The sequence below is a fragment of the Phycodurus eques genome, unplaced genomic scaffold (assembly GCF_024500275.1).
Source record: "Phycodurus eques isolate BA_2022a unplaced genomic scaffold, UOR_Pequ_1.1 contig_29, whole genome shotgun sequence".
Taxonomy (NCBI): Eukaryota; Metazoa; Chordata; class Actinopteri; order Syngnathiformes; family Syngnathidae; genus Phycodurus; species Phycodurus eques.
The window spans coordinates 78,769-97,012 of record NW_026904026.1 but is presented as its reverse complement, the minus strand read 5'-3'; the positions used below and the strand labels follow the sequence as shown (position 1 = coordinate 97,012).

Genomic DNA, 18,244 nt, shown 5'->3' with positions numbered 1-18,244 from the left:
TGATTAAAATGTGTTCAAATCACATAATCTTCTCCTAAAAAAAACAAAAAAAAAAACATGATTTTTTCCCTGTGTATTAAAATAATAAATTGAGTAATCAAAAAGGACTCAACGTTTTTTATATCTTCTTTGATATGCTGATGTGCTTTTATTTGAATTGAAAAAGATTTATGACAAATACCATAAATACAACATTTACGCATGAACCGTTATCCCACAGAGCTGAGTGTAGGTTACTGTATGAACACAGACATGCTATTCTCGTTGTTAAAAGTTCCCACATGCAAAATATTGCTTGACATTGTTTTGTGTTTGAATGTTTCCTTTGAATAGATCCGGTGTGACGACTGCGAAAGGTGGTATCGTGAGCAGTGCCTGGGGATGGACTTGGAGCAAATGACAAAGGGCCGAAAAGTGAAACAGGGTTGCATGATATGTGAATAATGTAATAAATAATGTAATCATAATTAATGAATCAATGAATAATGTACATTTAAAAAAAAAAAATTAATGGATATTTCCCCCGCAACCCTAAACAGGATTAGCGTGACTGAAAATGGATGGCTGAATGTACAGTATAATTTTTGAAGAAACCAACCGTTTTACAGATGTCTCCTATTGCTTTATTGCTATTTCGATAAGGAACACCATGAAAACTAGAAAAAAAATATATTAAAGCAATCACGTGACTCAACTTGTAACTCATTTGTTTTACACAAAGCTAAAAAAAAAATAAGGAAACTATTCATCTCACGTGCGCTTTAAAAAGATAAATGAAGGAATCGTACTCTCTCATCTCTCTCTCAGACCGTCTCGCGGCATCAGGCAGATTTGACCCAAACAGGAAGTTCTTCTTAAAATATTTTCCATGAAAACATTCAAATCGATTTAACAGACAAATGTGACCACAAAGGTAAATATGGATGTATATAAATACATGAACATTAAACAGTCAAATCATACAGAGAGTACACAGTCTTCTGTTGTCATGGAGACGCCGAGACTCTCAGCTACAATAAATGTTCAGACCAATCTTTTTTTCTGTGTTGCAGAAACAGAAAACAATTTTATAATTGACTGTTTTTTTGAAATATTGTAATATAAATGTAGTACGTATGAGTGGTTAAAGTGTTCATTTTGAAAGCAAACAAAAAGAAAATCGTATTTACTGACCATCCAATCTGGGGTTTTTAAAGACTTCAGATATACTCCATCAAATGGCGACAGCAGTAATGTAGTAGCATGCTGGGATTGTCTCGTACATGTGTGAAGGGGAAAGGTTTTGCGATACGAACGGGGTTATTTTCATCCATCCATCCATCCATCCATTTTCTGAGCCGCTTCTCCTCACGCGGGTCACGGGCGTGCCGGAGCCTATCCCAGCTGTCATCGGGCAGGAGGCGGGGTACACCCTGAACTGGTTGCCAGCCAATCGCAGGGCACATACAAACAGACAACCATTCGCACTCACATGCACACCTACGGGCAATTTAGAGTCTCCAATTCATGCATGTTTTTGGGATGTGGGAGGAAACCGGAGTGCCCGGAGAAAACCCACGAAGGCACGGGGAGAACATGCAAACTCCACACAGGCGGGGCTGGGGATTGAACCCCGGTCCTCAGAACTGTGAGGCAGATGCTCCAATCGGTCGCTTGCCGTGCCGCCTGGGTTATTTCTCATCATTTCTTAAAAGAAGTGGTTGTGACAGTGAAATATGCAGAGTTGAGAGACTTTAATTTTGAAATGCCACATCAGATTTGGATGGGACCACTTTAGTTGGAGACCTGGGGTGGTGTAGTGTCCCCCAGAACTGGACTGGTTTGTGATACCGAAAGGATTATTTTTGTTCCTTTTTTAAAACTCAGTATGCATTGATATCCACGAATTATTTATAAAGTGTCTTATTACCGTAATGCCTAGTATACACAAAATTAGGGGCGGCTGGCTTGACCACACCGGGAGGAGGTACCATCGCGCTTCAGCAAATCTTCCTGAATTTGGACCGAATGTTGTGAATCCTCCACGCGGGAGGCCCCTGATCACTACTTTAGTGGACTAAAACATCATTCGTGCAATGTTCGTGTCCGGTTGGAGTTGTTTTGTGCACGTTGAAGCTCCTCGGCCTAGCCTAGCCTAGTTTATCTTATTTTAGCTTAGCTTAGCTTAGTTTAAATTGCTAACAAAGAGACACGTTGGTGAGCAACACTTCGCTAAGCAGAGAAAAAGCGTGAGGTAAAGTGTTCTTCTTTCCGCCACCGACTAGTCAGGAGTGGGAACCACAATACTGAAATGTGGTTTAAAAACAACAACTAAATTCTATCAGCTTTGTACGGAGCCCCCCTGGTGCCAAGGTATGAGAAAAATAAAGTTTATTGATCATTTGTAAATTGAGGGTACGCTTTACTAAATTGAGGGTACAGTTTGCTAAACTGAGGGAACAGATTATCAATTAGTAAAATTTTCCCTCCTACCTTGGCACAGGGGGGCTCTGTTGCTTTGTTTGTCTGAGGTACTGAAATAATATCCTGTAATGATTATTTTATGAATCGTTATTCTCTTAATCTGGATTCTGAATCCTTTTGTTGAATAATGTCTCCAAAAACAAACTTTTTCTCTCCCTATGTCACAAATTAGCTGTCTTCTTTCTGTCTTTTATTTTTTACAATACACAATTACATCTTCGACTGTTTCCCCTCGTTGACAATAACAACAACAATTCCATTGCAACATGCTGCCAATTTTTTTGTCTTGAGTTTGTTGTCACATTTCTGTCGGGCCAAGTATATATTACTCGTGCACTCACTGTAGTAGTCTCGCCACGCTGCACTATTTTGCACATCTATTGTTGACCAATACCGGCCACTCATGCCAGAGTAGCATCTGCTCCATTTGCACACTGACTGAGCACTATCTGCAACATTTGCACAATCAACATTGTCCCAGACTGTCGTACTACTCGCTTGAAGTCTCGGCGCCCTTTGCGCAATGGTCATTGCACCGGACTATTGCAATATTAGTCCATCGAACTGTTCTAAGTGCGAGAGGACTGACAATTGTCAAAAAATAAATTCATAATGTACCAGCATTACCCGATAACTAGCAACCCTTTATTGTTCAGTGACTGTTTTTCTCAATGTCTTTCTGTCTCCAAAGTGTTCTCTGTCAATTGACTGTCTCTTGTCGTACTAGAGCGGCTCCAATTACCGGAGACAAATTCCTTGTGTGTTTTTGCACATACTTGGCAAATAAAGATGATTCTGATTCTGATAATCACATCTACCACGTTGGTGCTTTGCCGTTTTACCTAAGGTACAGTTTAACCCACAATGTCCAAATCTTAATCTTGATATCATTGTTTCCCATGTCCAATTTTCACTTGCTTTTCTCATCCCTCCAACCTCGGGCGGAAAGTATTGTGGTCGTCGCGTGAAAATGTGTGCAAGGAGGACAGCGGAGTACGAGGAGGAACTTTGTGGCCCAAAAGAGGAGAAGGAGCCACAACGTCAACGACTGGACGTTGTGTTCAATCGGCCGCGTCCAACTGTGTTACACAGACCAGGTTGGTTCACTTATTGCATGCATTGTAACTTTAATGATATTTCTGTTTTTATTTCTGCATATATTATGATATATGCATTGAACATAACATTATTAACATCCAATAATGTGAACTATGTGGTTCTGTGGCAGTAGGAGAGCTACGTGGTGCCCGCTGCCACCCTAGACAGGGGGCTGGCCACCCCCGAATCATAAAACAGTTCACGATTCTGTTAGCTTACCCAAATAGGAGTAAAGACCTCATCACGCACATTAAGCAGCACCCAATTTGATTGTATTAGTGCACAGTTGATCACCACACCATTTTATTTTTGGGGGCGGAGTGCAGTGGTAGACGGTGCTCGAGTATAGTGAATGACTCGTTCAAACAATCCTTTTTTAATTTTTTTTTTTTTTTAAAGATCGGTCCTGTTCAGCTGCATGGCCTTGCCGAATGGTTGATCTTTATGCCTTTGTGCTGGAACAGTTTTGCTGTGCAACGGGGGACTTTGAAATATGCCCGCTGCTTATTTAAAATGTTTTAATTATTTTTATGTTTATTGAAAATGCAGCCGGTGTCACGTACGTGGTTAGGGCGAGGGCGAGTAACACAAGGTAAGAACATGGTGGACCCAATTGCAGGGAAGCAGGGGAGGCAAGGCAGGAGTGCGGGAGTCTCAAAATAATATTTAATCTTAGAAAAGGGAAAACTGAACAAAGACCCACAACAGATACCAATCAAATCAAAGTAACAAAGAAACACTCGAATATCTAAAACTGGAAACAAACTATGACCTGTGAGTAAGACGTGAAATAGAAAGGGATTTGGCCTTGGACTTGAAAAAAACATCTTTAATATCCTGGTAACAGGTGGGCACTTGAGATAAATCAGGATCCCCAGATGGGGTCTGTGGATTGTCCTTAGAAACATGACCCTGAACATCACATGGCGGCTTGAAACAGTTCCGGGCGCAATTGCTGCCCCATGACATAACCTGCCCAGAGGACCAGTCAATGTGGGGGTTATGTAATCTCAACCATGGGTTCCCTAAGATAAGGTCATGATTCATGGCGTCAAAAACATGAAAACTAATGCGTTCCGAGTGAGAATCGGGAAATGTCAATGTAAGTGTTTGGGTGCGGTGAGTGATCTTGCCCATAAAACTGCCGTCTGCAGCATAGGTGTTGCGGTGGCGTTTTATTTAAAAGATTCTAAGGTGCATACGTCTAACGAGGATGGAGTTGAGTAAGTTTGCGTCAGAACCAGAGTCAATTAATACAGGTGTATGAATTTCTTGATCAGGAGAGCATAGTGTCACTTTAGGAAGAACCCGTGTAGGGTCTTCCTTCATCAAATTCAGACTCACCTCTCCCGTGCCCTTATTACCGGCACCGGCAACTTTGACGTGACAGTTGCTCACGGAATGACCCAACTGACCGCAGTAGAAGCACCGCCCTTCCCTCAGCCGGCGTTGACGTTCCTCAGGGGAGAGACGGAACCTGCCCAGTTGCATGGGTTCCTCCGTGGGGACGTTAGCCAGTGGGTTGAGACCGGAACCAGGGGATCTGCCTTGGTTTGGCTGGTCACCGAGGCTTGTCCTCAAAGTGCGCGGGGACGCAGCCTTCCGCCGATCTCCATCCAGCTCGCGATCCAAAAGCCTCTTGTCGATTTTTACGGCGAGAGCGATGAGAGTGTCCAAGTCGGTCGGCAGGTCTAGCGGGACTAAATGTACCTTGTCGTCACGTTCCAGCATTCCTTGTCACAGACTCACAGTAAGACTTTGACCCTGTTCCGATTATCAACCTTGCCTCTTTGCCTCATGTTCTTGGATACTGTTGCCTTTCTTGGATTGCCTGCCCGTGTACCGACCTATGTCCGTCTATTAAACCTCTCTTTTTGGAAACTGTCCATTTGTTTTGGAGTCGTGCATTTTTGGGTCCTATCCTCTGTTCCGTTCATGACAGCCGGACAGAATAGGGTTTTAGGGAAGAGACAGAAGGACAGAGTGGACAAGGGGTCTAGGGGTGAAAACCACAGTAGAACAAGAGTGAGTCAGTCTCGATATGTGAACACAAGTCACATTACAACAGTCAATTGTAGATTGGAGGGGGGGGGGGCAACACTCGGTGAGGACATGCAATAACTAACCAAGACGACAAGATAAGTGAGGACAGAAAAGCGCCGGGCCGAATGTGGGAAAATGAGCATGGCAGTGCTCCTGACGAGTGTTGCGTTCGGATTCTTTTTTACAGTCTAAACACCTGTAAGAACCTGTGAGCTGATATGTTTGTATAACCTGTGTTGTTGTTAGTGATCCCAGCACAAGTAATTCAAGCATATAGTGTGTCTATCGAACTTATAAGTGAATGAACACCATAACACTTGCATGTTGGTCAACTGGTGTACGGAGTAGCTGAGCCGACACATTGAGGAAGGGTGTCACACACCGCGAAAGCCACCCCCCGCTCGACAGAATCCCAACCCAAGCGCCACACTGAGGCGACCGGCCACCAACCTCAATAAGCCCCCGCAGGAACCGATCCCAGGAACCAAAATCTTCAAACCCAAACAATTCCGGGAGAATTGTTAAACGTGAACATGGGACAATCCTTGTGAGTGTATTATCTATACATGTGGTAGGTAGATAACTCTCAGAAATATAATGTCTCATGGAAACTTTATTTCTGTGTAGCTGATAATATGAAGTTGTGTTAGGAGGTATTATGTATTGAACATGTTGTATATGAGTTCAGCATAGAAAAAACGGAAGGGAATATATCACGAGTGAAACATTGAAGCACGAGTAGCATGCGAATACAAATGCGTACGGTGGGGCAGGGAGGGGGGAGTGAGCATTCGCTAAGTGGGGAGAGCGGGGGGGAACAAGTGAAATAACCCATGTCAGTGAGTGGAGGGGGCAATAAGACGTGCGCAATTCCCTTTTTTTCCCCGAAACAAATTACTACATGGTTTCTCCACACTATAAACCAAATATTAGAGAGAGTACTCGTCTATTAGAAAAGCCAAGCGGTGACTTTGGAATCGCAGAACAGTTGACCATCTGTGTATAGTTTGTCCACAACCAGTGAGGCGCGTTTTCCTTGTTAACTGTAATTCTTCATTAGAAGGTACGAGAGTTTGCGTCACTCGTTGATTTGGACATGGAAACTGGTCATTCATCCCGAACCGTGTACCCTTCAGCTCCCGTCCTTTTGACTTTCCCAAGACTTTTTGATGGAAATGTTCAAATTTGGCGATGATTGGACGGGGATGACTCACTGCTTGCGGTCCTCCTAGCCTGTGAACTCGGTGGAAGGTGATGTTAGCGAGTGTCTCCTTCGGGATTTTCAGCACTTGTCGACATGAAGTTTTTTTACTTGAGCCTCTGGATTATCAGGTATACGCTCGGAAATGCCGGGAAACTCGACGAGTTCGCCTTTCGTCTTTTCAGCTGATTGCTGCGGTCGACATGGTGGGCTCCGCTAGCTTGGATGACGAAGCGATCGAAAGATCCGTCGATGCCAGCCACGAATGCCTTGTTTTTTTGTTTTTTTAAAGAATTCAAAGAAATGCTAAGAAGATTACTGAAAATATTTGTAGAAATTTGTTTTCATCCCAATGTGAATTTAAGAAACAATCCCCCCCCCCCCCCACAAAAAATAAAACTAAATGGTTGTTCACATTTAAGTGAAATGGCTTATTTTTTCTTGTATTCAGAATTGCTCTTTTAACTAAGCAAAAATGTATCTGAATATTACTTTGAATTTTAGTAGGATACTCGAATACTAAACTGTTTGATAGCTACAGCCGTAAAATGTTCAGAGGTGTATGTGGACATAAATAGATTTTAAATGTTGTTTTAAATACATTTTGGTGAAGATCGGCTGGCATTTTTGGACATAAAGTGACGTAACGCACGTCATATGTGGCAGGAAGTGGCTATATCTTCTTTCCTCAAGAAAGCATTTCAACGGTTGATTTTTTTTTTTTTTTTTTTTTTTTTTTTTTATAAAACAACAACCCTTCCAACATGCTTCACAATCACGACACCACCACCAACACTACCACCAATATCACAATTACGACTACCACTACAACGTCTATCACCACCATCACTACGATTACAACTACTACTTCAATTGCTACTATCATGACTACTACTAATACCACTGTTACTACGACTACCACCATCACTACGACAACTACTACCACCACCACTACGACAACTACTACCACCACCACCACTACTACTACAGTAAATCGATCGAGCAATGTTACTGCACTGTGCACATTTATTTTTGCACGTCAGGTTAACAATCCTCCATCATCGGCCAGAATAGGGATACACCCCTAGACTTACAGTATTAGCCCCTAGACTTACAGTATTAGGGTTGATTGATTGAAAAGAATAAATAAGTATTTTAAAATAGGGAGTTACTTTTCAATCACCCTGTACAAATGTTTTTTGATGTCGAGGCTGCTGCAGCAACCCCCTCCAAGAAAAATTATCCAGACTTAATCCATGCGAGAAACCACATAATTTCATTGTATTATCATGTTTTTGTTGACTTGTAAAACTACTACTTGAGTAGTTTAAAATATCTTCAGTAAACCTGATATTTCTTCTAATTCTGTCAATAAAACTGTCACTCCATTATTGTATGTGAGAAGAGCGATTATAGTGCCAAGACATGGTATTGAATAAATTAAACATCAAAACTGAAATAAAAAGTCACAAGTTGTTAATATTACATCACTTGAAATTATTCAGAGGGGCTGATTGAAAGCAAAATAAAAGCAAATACAAACAAAGCAAAACTGTACAATGTTGCTATAGTTATACATTTACAAAATATGACATTCCATAAAAGCACATGTTGAATAAAGGGTTTATAACAAGCTAAAAACAGGTGTAGCAAGCATGTACAGTATCCTTCACAAACTTTTTAAACTGGCGATAAAATGCGTTGAGGCTTCGTAAAATTATTTTGAACTGTATATTTTTGAATTTACTTCACTGCTGCTGAAATTATGTTTACAAGAGGCCACTGTTACAAAAAAAACAAAAAAACTACACAGTTTTGGCGGCTATGTCGATAGCGGGTGTGTGACTAATGGCTGTAATAGGGCAGTCCAAATTTCTATCTTACACAAGCTGGAGCGCCGGCCATAGCGCTACTTCAAGGCCAGGATGCAGCAAAGGATGGGTGAAGGCAAGGTGGCGGAATAAGGAGGCAAGTTGCTGGTGCAATTCAACTTTATCCAACACGATCAAATAAAGGTCCATTCATTCCTACAGTTTCCAAGAACATCCAATATTGCCCACATTAACTTTGTCCAAGTAACTTCCCACTTTTGTAAGAAATTTGGGGTGATTGCGGTATCTTGTACATGTTTATGTTTACACCGGTTTCTATGTGGTTGTAGTCTCGACAATGAGAGAAACAAAGAACAATTAGTAACTTAAGGTGTTAGTGTGCTTATCACTGTACAGAAAATAAGGCACATTAAATAAGGACAAATAGGCATTTAGCTAACAATCACTAATGCTAACACAGCACAACTCAACAGGTAGCAGAAGGACTTAATGTCACCAAACTTGTGAACACAGACGTGGCGGTCCCACTCACCTCTCATGAGTAAAGGAATACAGACACCTCGCTCCTAACTGACAGATGGTAAATCTAACTGCATCACTCTAATTAACAACACCACCGCTCGCAGTGTCGCTATCTCTCTCTTCTTCTTCACTCACCTACTTGCGCAAAAACGAGCAACGAAGGATCCAAACTTAGCTGGCCAAACATCGCCTGCATGAAACATACAAATACTTGTCTTTTGTACATAATATACATACAAATTTGCAAATACCAAACCGGGAGTATGCAGGGGTCCACTGTATTACATTTATTGATACTTGCTTTTATTAACTTTATTTTACACTTTTTGACAATTTTATTATTTCCAATGTATCAAACTCATTTAGCTTTCACATTAACCTTCAATATAAATCTAACCCATAATACTCATTAAAGTCACAACATGAGGAAAGATATACCAAACCTTGTGTGTTTGTCTTCTTGTGTCTTGCAGACATCACTGAAGATCTTCGTAATGAGCGACAGGAGCCAGAGCCCCCTCACATTAAAGACGAATTGGAGGATGAAGAGGTTCAGCCCATCAAAGAGGAAGAGGAGCCCATTTTGATTGAAAAAGAGGAGGAGGAAGCGTGCCCCCACATCGCAGAGGAGGAGGATATCACCAAGGTTCAATTGGCTGGTGTCCCTTTGAAGAGTGAAGGTCAAAGTGAGGAGAGCAGAGAGACGGAGCCTTCAAGCAGCAGCTCAAGTCAACACATGACAACAGAAGGTGATGGAGACCACTGTGGAGGATCACAAGCAGATGGCCTCTTAGTTCCACTGTTAGATAGTGACGACATGACATCAGACTCTCCTTACACTGAAGGTCATATGACATGTCACACTGACAACAAACGATGGAAATGTTCTCAGTGTGAGAAAACATTTGCTAATAAGAGCACTTTTAAACAACACGTGAGAACACATACTGGAGAAAAACCATTTTCCTGCTCAGATTGTGGCCAAAGATTCTCTCTAAAGGTAAACTTAAAAAGACACACAAGAACACACACTGGTGAGAAACCCTTTGTCTGCTCAGATTGTGGCCAAACATTCTCTGAGAAGGAACGCTTAAAAAGACACACAAGAACACACACTGGTGAGAAACCTTTTTCCTGCTCAGTTTGTGGTCAAAGATTCACTCAGAAGGGAGCCTTAAAAAGACACACAAGAACACATACTGGTGAGAAACCTTTTTCCTGCTCAGTTTGTGGGCAAGTATTCTCTCAAAAGGGAAATTTAAAAAAACACTCAATGACACACACTGGTGAGAAACCTTTTTCCTGCTCAGTTTGTGGTCAAAGATTCTCGGTGAAGGAAAGCTTAAAAATACACACAAGAACACACACCGGTGAGAAACCTCTTTCCTGCACAGTTTGTGGTCAAAGATTCACTCGGAAGGGATACTTAAAAATGCACACAAGAACCCACACTGGTGAGAAACCTTTTTCCTGCACAGTTTGTGGTCAGAGATTCTCTGTGAAGGGAAGCTTAAAAATGCACATAAGAACACACACCGGTGAGAAACCTCTTTCCTGCACAGTTTGTGGTAAAAGATTCACTCAGAAGACAGATTTAAAAATACACACAAGAACCCACATTGCTGAGAAACCTTTTTCCTGCTCAATTTGTGGTCGAAGGTTCTCTGTGAAGGAAAACTTAAAAATCCACACAAGAACCCACACTGGAGAGAAACCCTTTTCCTGCTCAGTTTGTGGTCAGAGATTCTCTCGTAAGGATGGGGTCAAGGCACACAATTGTGCTGGTGAGAATAGCAGTGATCAAAAATATTTTAATGCAAATGTAATTACCATGCTATTGACTACGGCGGCACGGTGGACGACTGGTTAGAGCGTCAGCCTCACAGTTCTGAGGACCCGGGTTCAATCCCTGGCCCCGCCTGTGTGGAGTTTGCATGTTCTCCCCGTGCCTGCGTGGGTTTTCTCCGGGCTCTCCGGTTTCCTCCCACATCCCAAAAACATGCATGAATTGGAGACTCTAAATTGCCTGTAGGTGTGCATGTGAGTGCGAATGGTTGTCTGTTTGTATGTGCCCTGCGATTGGCTGGCAACCAGTTCAGGGTGTACCCCGCCTCCTGCCCGATGACAGCTGGGATAGGCTCCAGCACCCCCGCGACCCTAGTGAGGAGAAGCGGCTCAGAAAATGGATGGATGGATGCTATTGACTACATTCTTCTGTGTACCAGCTTTTATTGTATCTTCCTGTTGTCCAAATATTTTCTAAAAGCCTCCTATGGACAAATGAGAATTAGCACTGGTGCCAAAATACTTTAAAGGGAGTATTTAATGGTGAGAAAATGGGGACTTATTCTCGACTCATAAATTATGTCTGCAGAAAAAAAGCCCTCCAAAATAGACTCATTAGTAATTTTAGAATCGTTTTCTGATGACATATTTGATTTTCGGCCAGATTTTGGCCCACCCACATTTTGGACATGTCAGCCTATCGCAGCCTGACACAAAACGAGCAGGAGCCGATTACATTTCCTCATTGAGCTTCTATGTTTTCCATGATGTAATTTTTGCCCATATTGAAAGTCTGGATGAATTTTTGGGACATTAATGAGTGAAAATAGCGACAGTGAAATATGTTTGAAGACCGTTCCAATGCCTCCTTGAGAAAACAAGACAGCCACATCATCCCACATCAACTAATTGTTGCAGGTTCATTTCCTTATACGTCAGCTTGATTTTGAATTCGTTGCATCCCAAATCAGAATCAGAATCATCTTTAGTTGCCAAGTATCTCCAAAAAAAACACACAAGGAATTTGTCTCCGGTAATTGCAGCCGCTCTAGTACGACAACAGACAGTCAATTGACAGAGAACACTTTTGAGACATAAAGACATTGAGAAAATGTCACTGAGCAATAAAGGGTTGCTAGTTATCTGGTAATGCCGGTAAATTTTTTTCAATTTTTATTTTATTTTATTTATTTTTTTGGACAATTGTGCAAAAAGATGCAGTCCTCTATCACAGTTCGAATGACTAATAATACAATAGTCCGGTGCATCCATCCATCCATTTTCTGAGCCGCTTCTCCTCACAAGGGTCGCGGGCGTGCTGGAGCCTATCCCAGCTATCATTGGGCAGGAGGCGGGGTACACCCTGAACTGGTTGCCAGCCAATCGCAGGGCACATACAAACAAACAACCAGATGGAAAACTGCATACTATGTGATCCTGAATAAAATGAACATACATTTTGTAATGTAATATATATCACACTGTACAGTTTCTCATCTATTTATTTGTATTTGCTTTTATTTTGCTTTGTTTTACTATACTGCCTGCTCCCAGGTCAGCCTTGCATATGAGAATCTGTTCACAATTACTTTGTCTGGATAAATAAAGATTAAATTAAAATTTTAAAAAATTAAATACTGGATACCTTTCAAACAGTGATAGTAACCTCAGGCGCTTCAAAGATTATGAGAAGGTAGTCAGCCATATGAGGAGTCAGGAAGGAGCTGACCGCATGACGACGTTAGAAGAAGGCATGGTGTCCCTCCAGATTTCGGCGCCACCAATATTGAATGGGACTCTCCCACTTGCCGCAGTTGTTGGTGGATACTGTATATTGCTTGTTAGCCAATAAAGTTGTCTTTGTTCATCGAGCTTGTATCAGCGGCGTCTTTTTCAGTATCGCCCTTCACAATTGAGAGTCCGACAGGCCTGTCGGGGGGCTGTGGGTAATCACGGGGCAGTTCAAACGAAGCGTGTGGGCAGAACAGGCTGACGTTTGCGATGGTGGGCAGCACCATCTAAATTGAGTTTTGATTAAGTTGTAAATAAAAACAAGGTGAGGTATAGGTGTCCTCTATTTAGCAAGAGAAGATTGTTTCAATGAAGAGAGAATGTGGGAAGTGAAGACAATACTTGAGGTGAAGAAAAGATCGTGTTAGGCCTGGTACACACAAAGACAATCAGGTTGTTTTTGTCCCAATTTTGCCCTGTTCCCACCGAGGACCTCAAACGCCACAACTATGTTTTAAAAGATTAGCCTATGAGATTATGTCAACAAGAGAAAACAGTAGAACGTGCGCTGTTTTAATTGTATTTATTTTTTTCCTCTTGTTTTTAAATGTTTATAAGCTGTTTTTGTTTCTTTGTTTTGAAATGCTTTTAATCATGTAAAGCACATTGAGTTACCTTGTGTATGAAATGCGCGATATAAATACAATTGCTTTGCTTTAAATCTGAGATGTGTTAAGAGTGGATTTGTTCAGAAGATAGGGACCGATATGGGTCGGGGGCCGAAAAATATTTAGGGCTCTTACAAAAAAAGCCAACGTCTCAATTGTCGATCAAGGTGCGTGTTGGAGGACATTTAGGTGTGGAAGTATATCTGTGCCATCAGATTCTCAATTCAATTTTTTTTAACGATCAAAATGGTCCACGCCCGAGCTAGTGTGTGAGTCGAGTCCGACTATATCTTCTGTGAGGTCGAGAAGATATAGTCGGACTCGCCTCCACACACGGCTTGGGCTCTGGTACCAGTCCTCTCCAGAAGGGTTGGACTCTCTTCCACTCTGGAGTTGCCCACAGTAACAGGCGCCGAGCAGGTGTGGGTATACCCCCCGGCTTGGCGCCTGTACGTTGGGGTTAGGCTTTATTCTCAAATCCGTCCCCCCACCCGAAGGTGTTGTTTGTCTGACTGTTGTTTGTGCCTATGCACCAAACAGCATTTCAGAGTACCCACCCTTTTTGGGGTCCTTGGAGGGGGTGCTGGAGAGCGCTCCTGCGGGGGACTTCAATGCTCACGTGGGCAATGACAGTGAGACCTGGAAGGGTGTGATTGGGAGGAACGGCCCCCCCGATCAGAACCCGAGCGGTGTTCTGTTATTGGACTTCTGTGCTCATCACGGATTGTCCATAACGAACACCATGTTCAAGCATAAGGGTGTCCACACGTGCACTTGGCACCAGGACACACTAGGTCGCAGTTCGATGATCGACTTTGTGGTCGTGTCATCGGACTTGCGGTTGCATTTCTTGGACACTCGGGTGAAGAGAGGGGCGGAGCTGTCAACTGATCACCACCTTGTAGTGAGTTGGCTCCGAATAGGTGGGGGAAGATGCCGGTCCGACGTGGCAGGCTCAAACGTATTGTGAGTGTCTGCTGGGAATGTCTGGCAGAATCCCCTGTCAGAAGGAGTTTCAACTCCCACCTCCGACAGAACTTTGCTCATGTTCCGGGGGAAGCGGGGGACATCGAGTCAGAGTGGACCATGTTCCGCGCCTCCACTGCTGAGGCGGCCGACCGGAGCTGTGGCCGTAAGGTGGTCGGTGCCTGTTGTGACAGCAATCCCCGAACCTGTTGGTGGACACCAACGGTGAGCGATGCCGTCAAGCTGAAGAAGGAGTCCTATTGGGCTTTTTTGGCCGGTGGGACTCCTAAGGCAGCTGACGGGTACCGGCTGGACACGCGGAATGCAGCTTTGGTGGTCGCTGAAGGAAAAACTCGGGCATGGGAAGAGTTCAGTGAGGCCATGGAGAAAGACATCCAGACGGCTTCGAGGAAATTCTGGTCCACCATCCGGCGTCTCAGGAGAGGAAAGCACTGCAACATCAACACTGTGTATAGTGGGGATGGGGCGCTGGTGACCTCGACTCGGGGCGTTGTGAGTCGGTTGAGAGAATACTTCTAAGACCTCCTCAATTCCACCGACACGCCTTCCCATGAGGGAGCAGAGTCTCGGTTCTCTGAGGCAGGCTCTCCTTTGGTCCGCATATCCGGCAGTAAGTCATACTCGTTCCCGGTGAGGGTTGGACTCCGCCAAGGCTGCCCTTTGTCACCGATTCTGTTCATAACATTTATGGACAGATTTTCTAGGCGCAGCCGAGGCGTAGAGGGGTCTGGTTTGGTGGCCTCAGTATTGCATCTCTGCTTTTTGCAGATGATGTGGTTCTGTTGGTTTCATCAAGCCGTCACCTCCAACTCTCACTGGAGCAGTTCACAGCCGAGTGTGAAGCGGCTGGGATTAGAATCAGCACCTCCAAATCTGAGACCATGGTCCTCAGTCGTAAAAGAGTGGCGTGCCCTCTCCGGGTCGGGAATGAGATCCTGCCCCAAGTGGAGGAGTTCAAGTATCTTGGGGTCTTGTTCACGAGTGAGGGAAGAATAGAACGGGAGATCGACAGGCGGATCGATGCAGCGTCTGTAGTGATGCAGACTTTGTATCGGTCTGTTGTGGTAAAGAAGGAGCTAAGATGAAAGGCGAAGCTCTCAATTTACCGGTCGATCTACGTTCCTACGCTCACCTATGGTCACGAGCTGTGGGTCGTGACCGAAAGAACAAGATCCCGGATACAAGCGGCAGAAATGTTTCCTCCGCAGGGTGTCCGGGCTCTCCCTTAGAGATAGGGTGAGAAGGTCGGTCATCCGGGAGGATCTCAGAGTAGAGTCGCTACTCCTCCACATCGAGAAGAGCCAGATGAGGTGGCTGGCGCATCTGATTTGGATGCCTCCTTGACATCTCCCTGGTGAGGTGTTCCGGGCATGTCCCACCGGGAGGAGACCCCGAGGACAAACCAGGACACACTGGAGAGACTACGTCCTTCGGCTGGCCTGGGAACGCCTCGGGATCACACTTTCACATCATTAATTTCCCATTCCAACGGCAAATACCATACCAGCTGTTACATTTGACCTATAATTTGACCTTATTTATTTTTAAATACTATTTTTATTATATAGTATCACGATTCATGGTTTCTGATTCGATTCAAGGATGATATTGAAGTGTTTGGAAAACGATTCAGTGACTGCGAAATAAATTCCTGCAAACTGGACAGTCCTGGTGAAATTTCCATTTTTTGGGGGGAACGTATCAGATAAAATATGAAATATGAAAACATTAAAAATTTAAACATTATGGCAAACAGCAATAATGACAAATGCATTCAGTGCATTCACACTTTATTTGAATAAAGTGCAAATCACATGTTTTCAGGTGTGATGACCATTTGGTTCACCTCCTACTTCTGATTGTCACGGTTGGTAATCGTATGATGTTGGACTGGACCCAAAAGCAGACGGAAGCGGAGGAAGTAGATGAGAACGGTTTATTAATTAATCGCTCAGCGGGTAGGACATCCGAGGGGCCTTTGTGGTCCGTTGGAACAGGGATGGTGTAGGAAGCGGAATCACGGGCAGGTGGAAGAGCTTGGCGGCGTGGTTGGAGCGGACAGCGAGGCAGGAGACACGGAAGGAGCACTGGAGACGGAAAAGAACACAAGGGGGGGAAGTACGATTGCGGGTAGTCGAGTAACTGATGAGGAGGAGCCATGAAGCATCAGCACTGGGGCGCCCCAAGGTTGTGTCCTCTCTCCGCTGCTCTTCTCTCTCTACACGAACGACTGCACCTCAACGCACCCGGCCGTCAAACTCCTGAAGTTTGCAGATGACACCACTATCATCGGCCTCATCGAGGACGGTGACGAGTCTGTTTTTGCACGATGACATTTTCGAAATGCGTACGCCTCATCTGCCAGTCTGCCATCGCATTACCAAAGAAGGGAAATGTGGAGCGGCATTTTAGGACTGTGCATGGAAAATACGACACTGACTTCCCGCCAAAAAGCGAGCTGAGAAAGAGAAAGGTGAAGGAACTAAAATCCCGGTTGTCCGGAGAGCAGTCATTTTTCACACAACATACTTCAAAAGCGCAAGCCGCCACCGAAGCATCGTTCCGGGTGAGTCACGTCATCGTTAAGAACAAGAAGTACTCCCAAGAACGAGAGATGGTAAAAGAGGCAATCGTTGAAGCAGCTGACGCATTGTTCCGGGACTTTCAAAATAAGGCAGAAATATTATCTTCGATCAAAGCTCTCCAGCTGTCAAGAAGTACAGTTACACGGCGCTGTGAAGCCATTGCTGAGGATTTAACCCAGCAAATGTGGAAGGACATCGGAGATCGTGAGGGTTTCTCATTGCAGTTGGACGAATATACGGACGTGAGTGACGCAGCCCAGATGTGCATTTTCATGACATTCATGTGCTCTCCTTTTCAGGAAGATGCTGAGGTTGATTCACTCGCATCACAAATTGCAACACTGTTTCACCTGAACTCTTCTGGAGTGGAAGATGAGATTTTGACACGACAAGCCGACATTGAGCTGAAGTCCAGAGCCCATGGACAGTTTGGGAACTTACTCACAGAGCTAAAGTACCCCAACATGAGGAAATATGCTACCTTTTTGACTGCATTATTTGGCTCCACGTATTTGTGAGTCAGCCTTTTCCCACATGAAGATCATTAAGTCCAAGTCATCGGAGTAAACTCAGGTAATGACAACACATTTACATTGTTAATTATGTTGTGTTGTGCAAGATTGGCTCATGCAGTGATGCAAGGTACATCAACATACATTGGTGCCGAGCCGTGTCAGCGGCCCAGAATTTTAGATCATTGACAGCGCTCTGCGCTCTCAAACCGGAGACATGCTCCCCAAAAAACAGGTAGATCGCAGGAGGTTGGCTGCTTGAAAAGTAGGTCTTGGGGCAAAAAGGTTTGGGCACCCCTGGTTTAGATAGTTGAATGAAATGAAAAGATACAACATGCTTGGGCATGTTCTCTTTGCACAAAAAGGTTCACTGATAGGGATATTTTTTGGTGACCGCTCAGTGTTTCGCACGACCCTGTGGTGAGATGGTGGAGAAAACACATTTTCTTGGCTAAATACTCATTTTTTTAACATTTTCTAACATCTCGGACACCCGATGTCACGTGTACATGCCACATGAGTATCCCTATTCTTTGCAAATGCTGTGTGACCTCTGGACATGACCCCCTAACATCTCAAATACTTGCTGTTGCATGTACAAGTCACGTAACGACCCCATTCTTTGCAGCTGCCTCGGCAAAATCCGCGGTACGCGGTCACACGCAGCATCGACGCGGGACGTGGTCAGAAAGGACAACGTTCACAGGTATGATCACAAAGGACCTTTTTTGGTGCCGATATGACACCCATTGTTTTCCTTTGTTCCTGCAGGTGCCGACTTGGCTCCCCTAAGATGCGAAGGACCATGATGTCATGA

At 43.9% G+C, this 18,244-nt stretch overlaps 2 protein-coding genes across 5 annotated transcripts in view; one reads left to right on the top strand and one right to left on the bottom strand.

The window, feature by feature from the left end:
- The window catches only part of LOC133398276 (gastrula zinc finger protein XlCGF57.1-like), a 23,287-nt gene extending 13,587 nt beyond the window's left edge, over positions 1-9,700 (bottom strand). For all 4 annotated transcript variants that reach the window (XM_061669926.1, XM_061669923.1, XM_061669922.1 and 1 more), the window contains exon 1: positions 9,603-9,700. The gene's annotated coding sequence lies outside the window, so the exon portion shown is untranslated. The remainder of the gene's footprint in view (positions 1-9,602) is intronic.
- LOC133398267 (zinc finger protein 25-like) lies at positions 3,228-18,244 on the top strand. The gene is made up of 9 exons (XM_061669905.1): positions 3,228-3,310; positions 3,413-3,560; positions 9,633-10,159; positions 10,244-10,552; positions 10,787-10,981; positions 16,696-16,947; positions 17,215-17,369; positions 18,056-18,133; positions 18,199-18,244. The coding sequence occupies exons 2-9, from the start codon at positions 3,434-3,436 to the stop codon at positions 18,242-18,244; spliced, it is 1,689 nt and encodes a 562-aa protein (XP_061525889.1). The 5' UTR covers positions 3,228-3,310; positions 3,413-3,433.

What these genes read in the sequence shown, in the direction of transcription:
- LOC133398267 (XM_061669905.1), top strand. Translation starts at nt 3,434, where the DNA reads ATGTGTGCAAGGAGGACAGCGGAGTACGAGGAGGAACTTTGTGGCCCA. An exon ending in GCCAAAGATTCTCTCTAAAG is followed by an intron (nt 10,160 to 10,243) that starts GTAAACTTAAAA and finishes TTCTCTGAGAAG; the next exon opens with GAACGCTTAAAAAGACACAC. An exon ending in ACTCCCAAGAACGAGAGATG is followed by an intron (nt 16,948 to 17,214) that starts GTAAAAGAGGCA and finishes TCTCCTTTTCAG; the next exon opens with GAAGATGCTGAGGTTGATTC.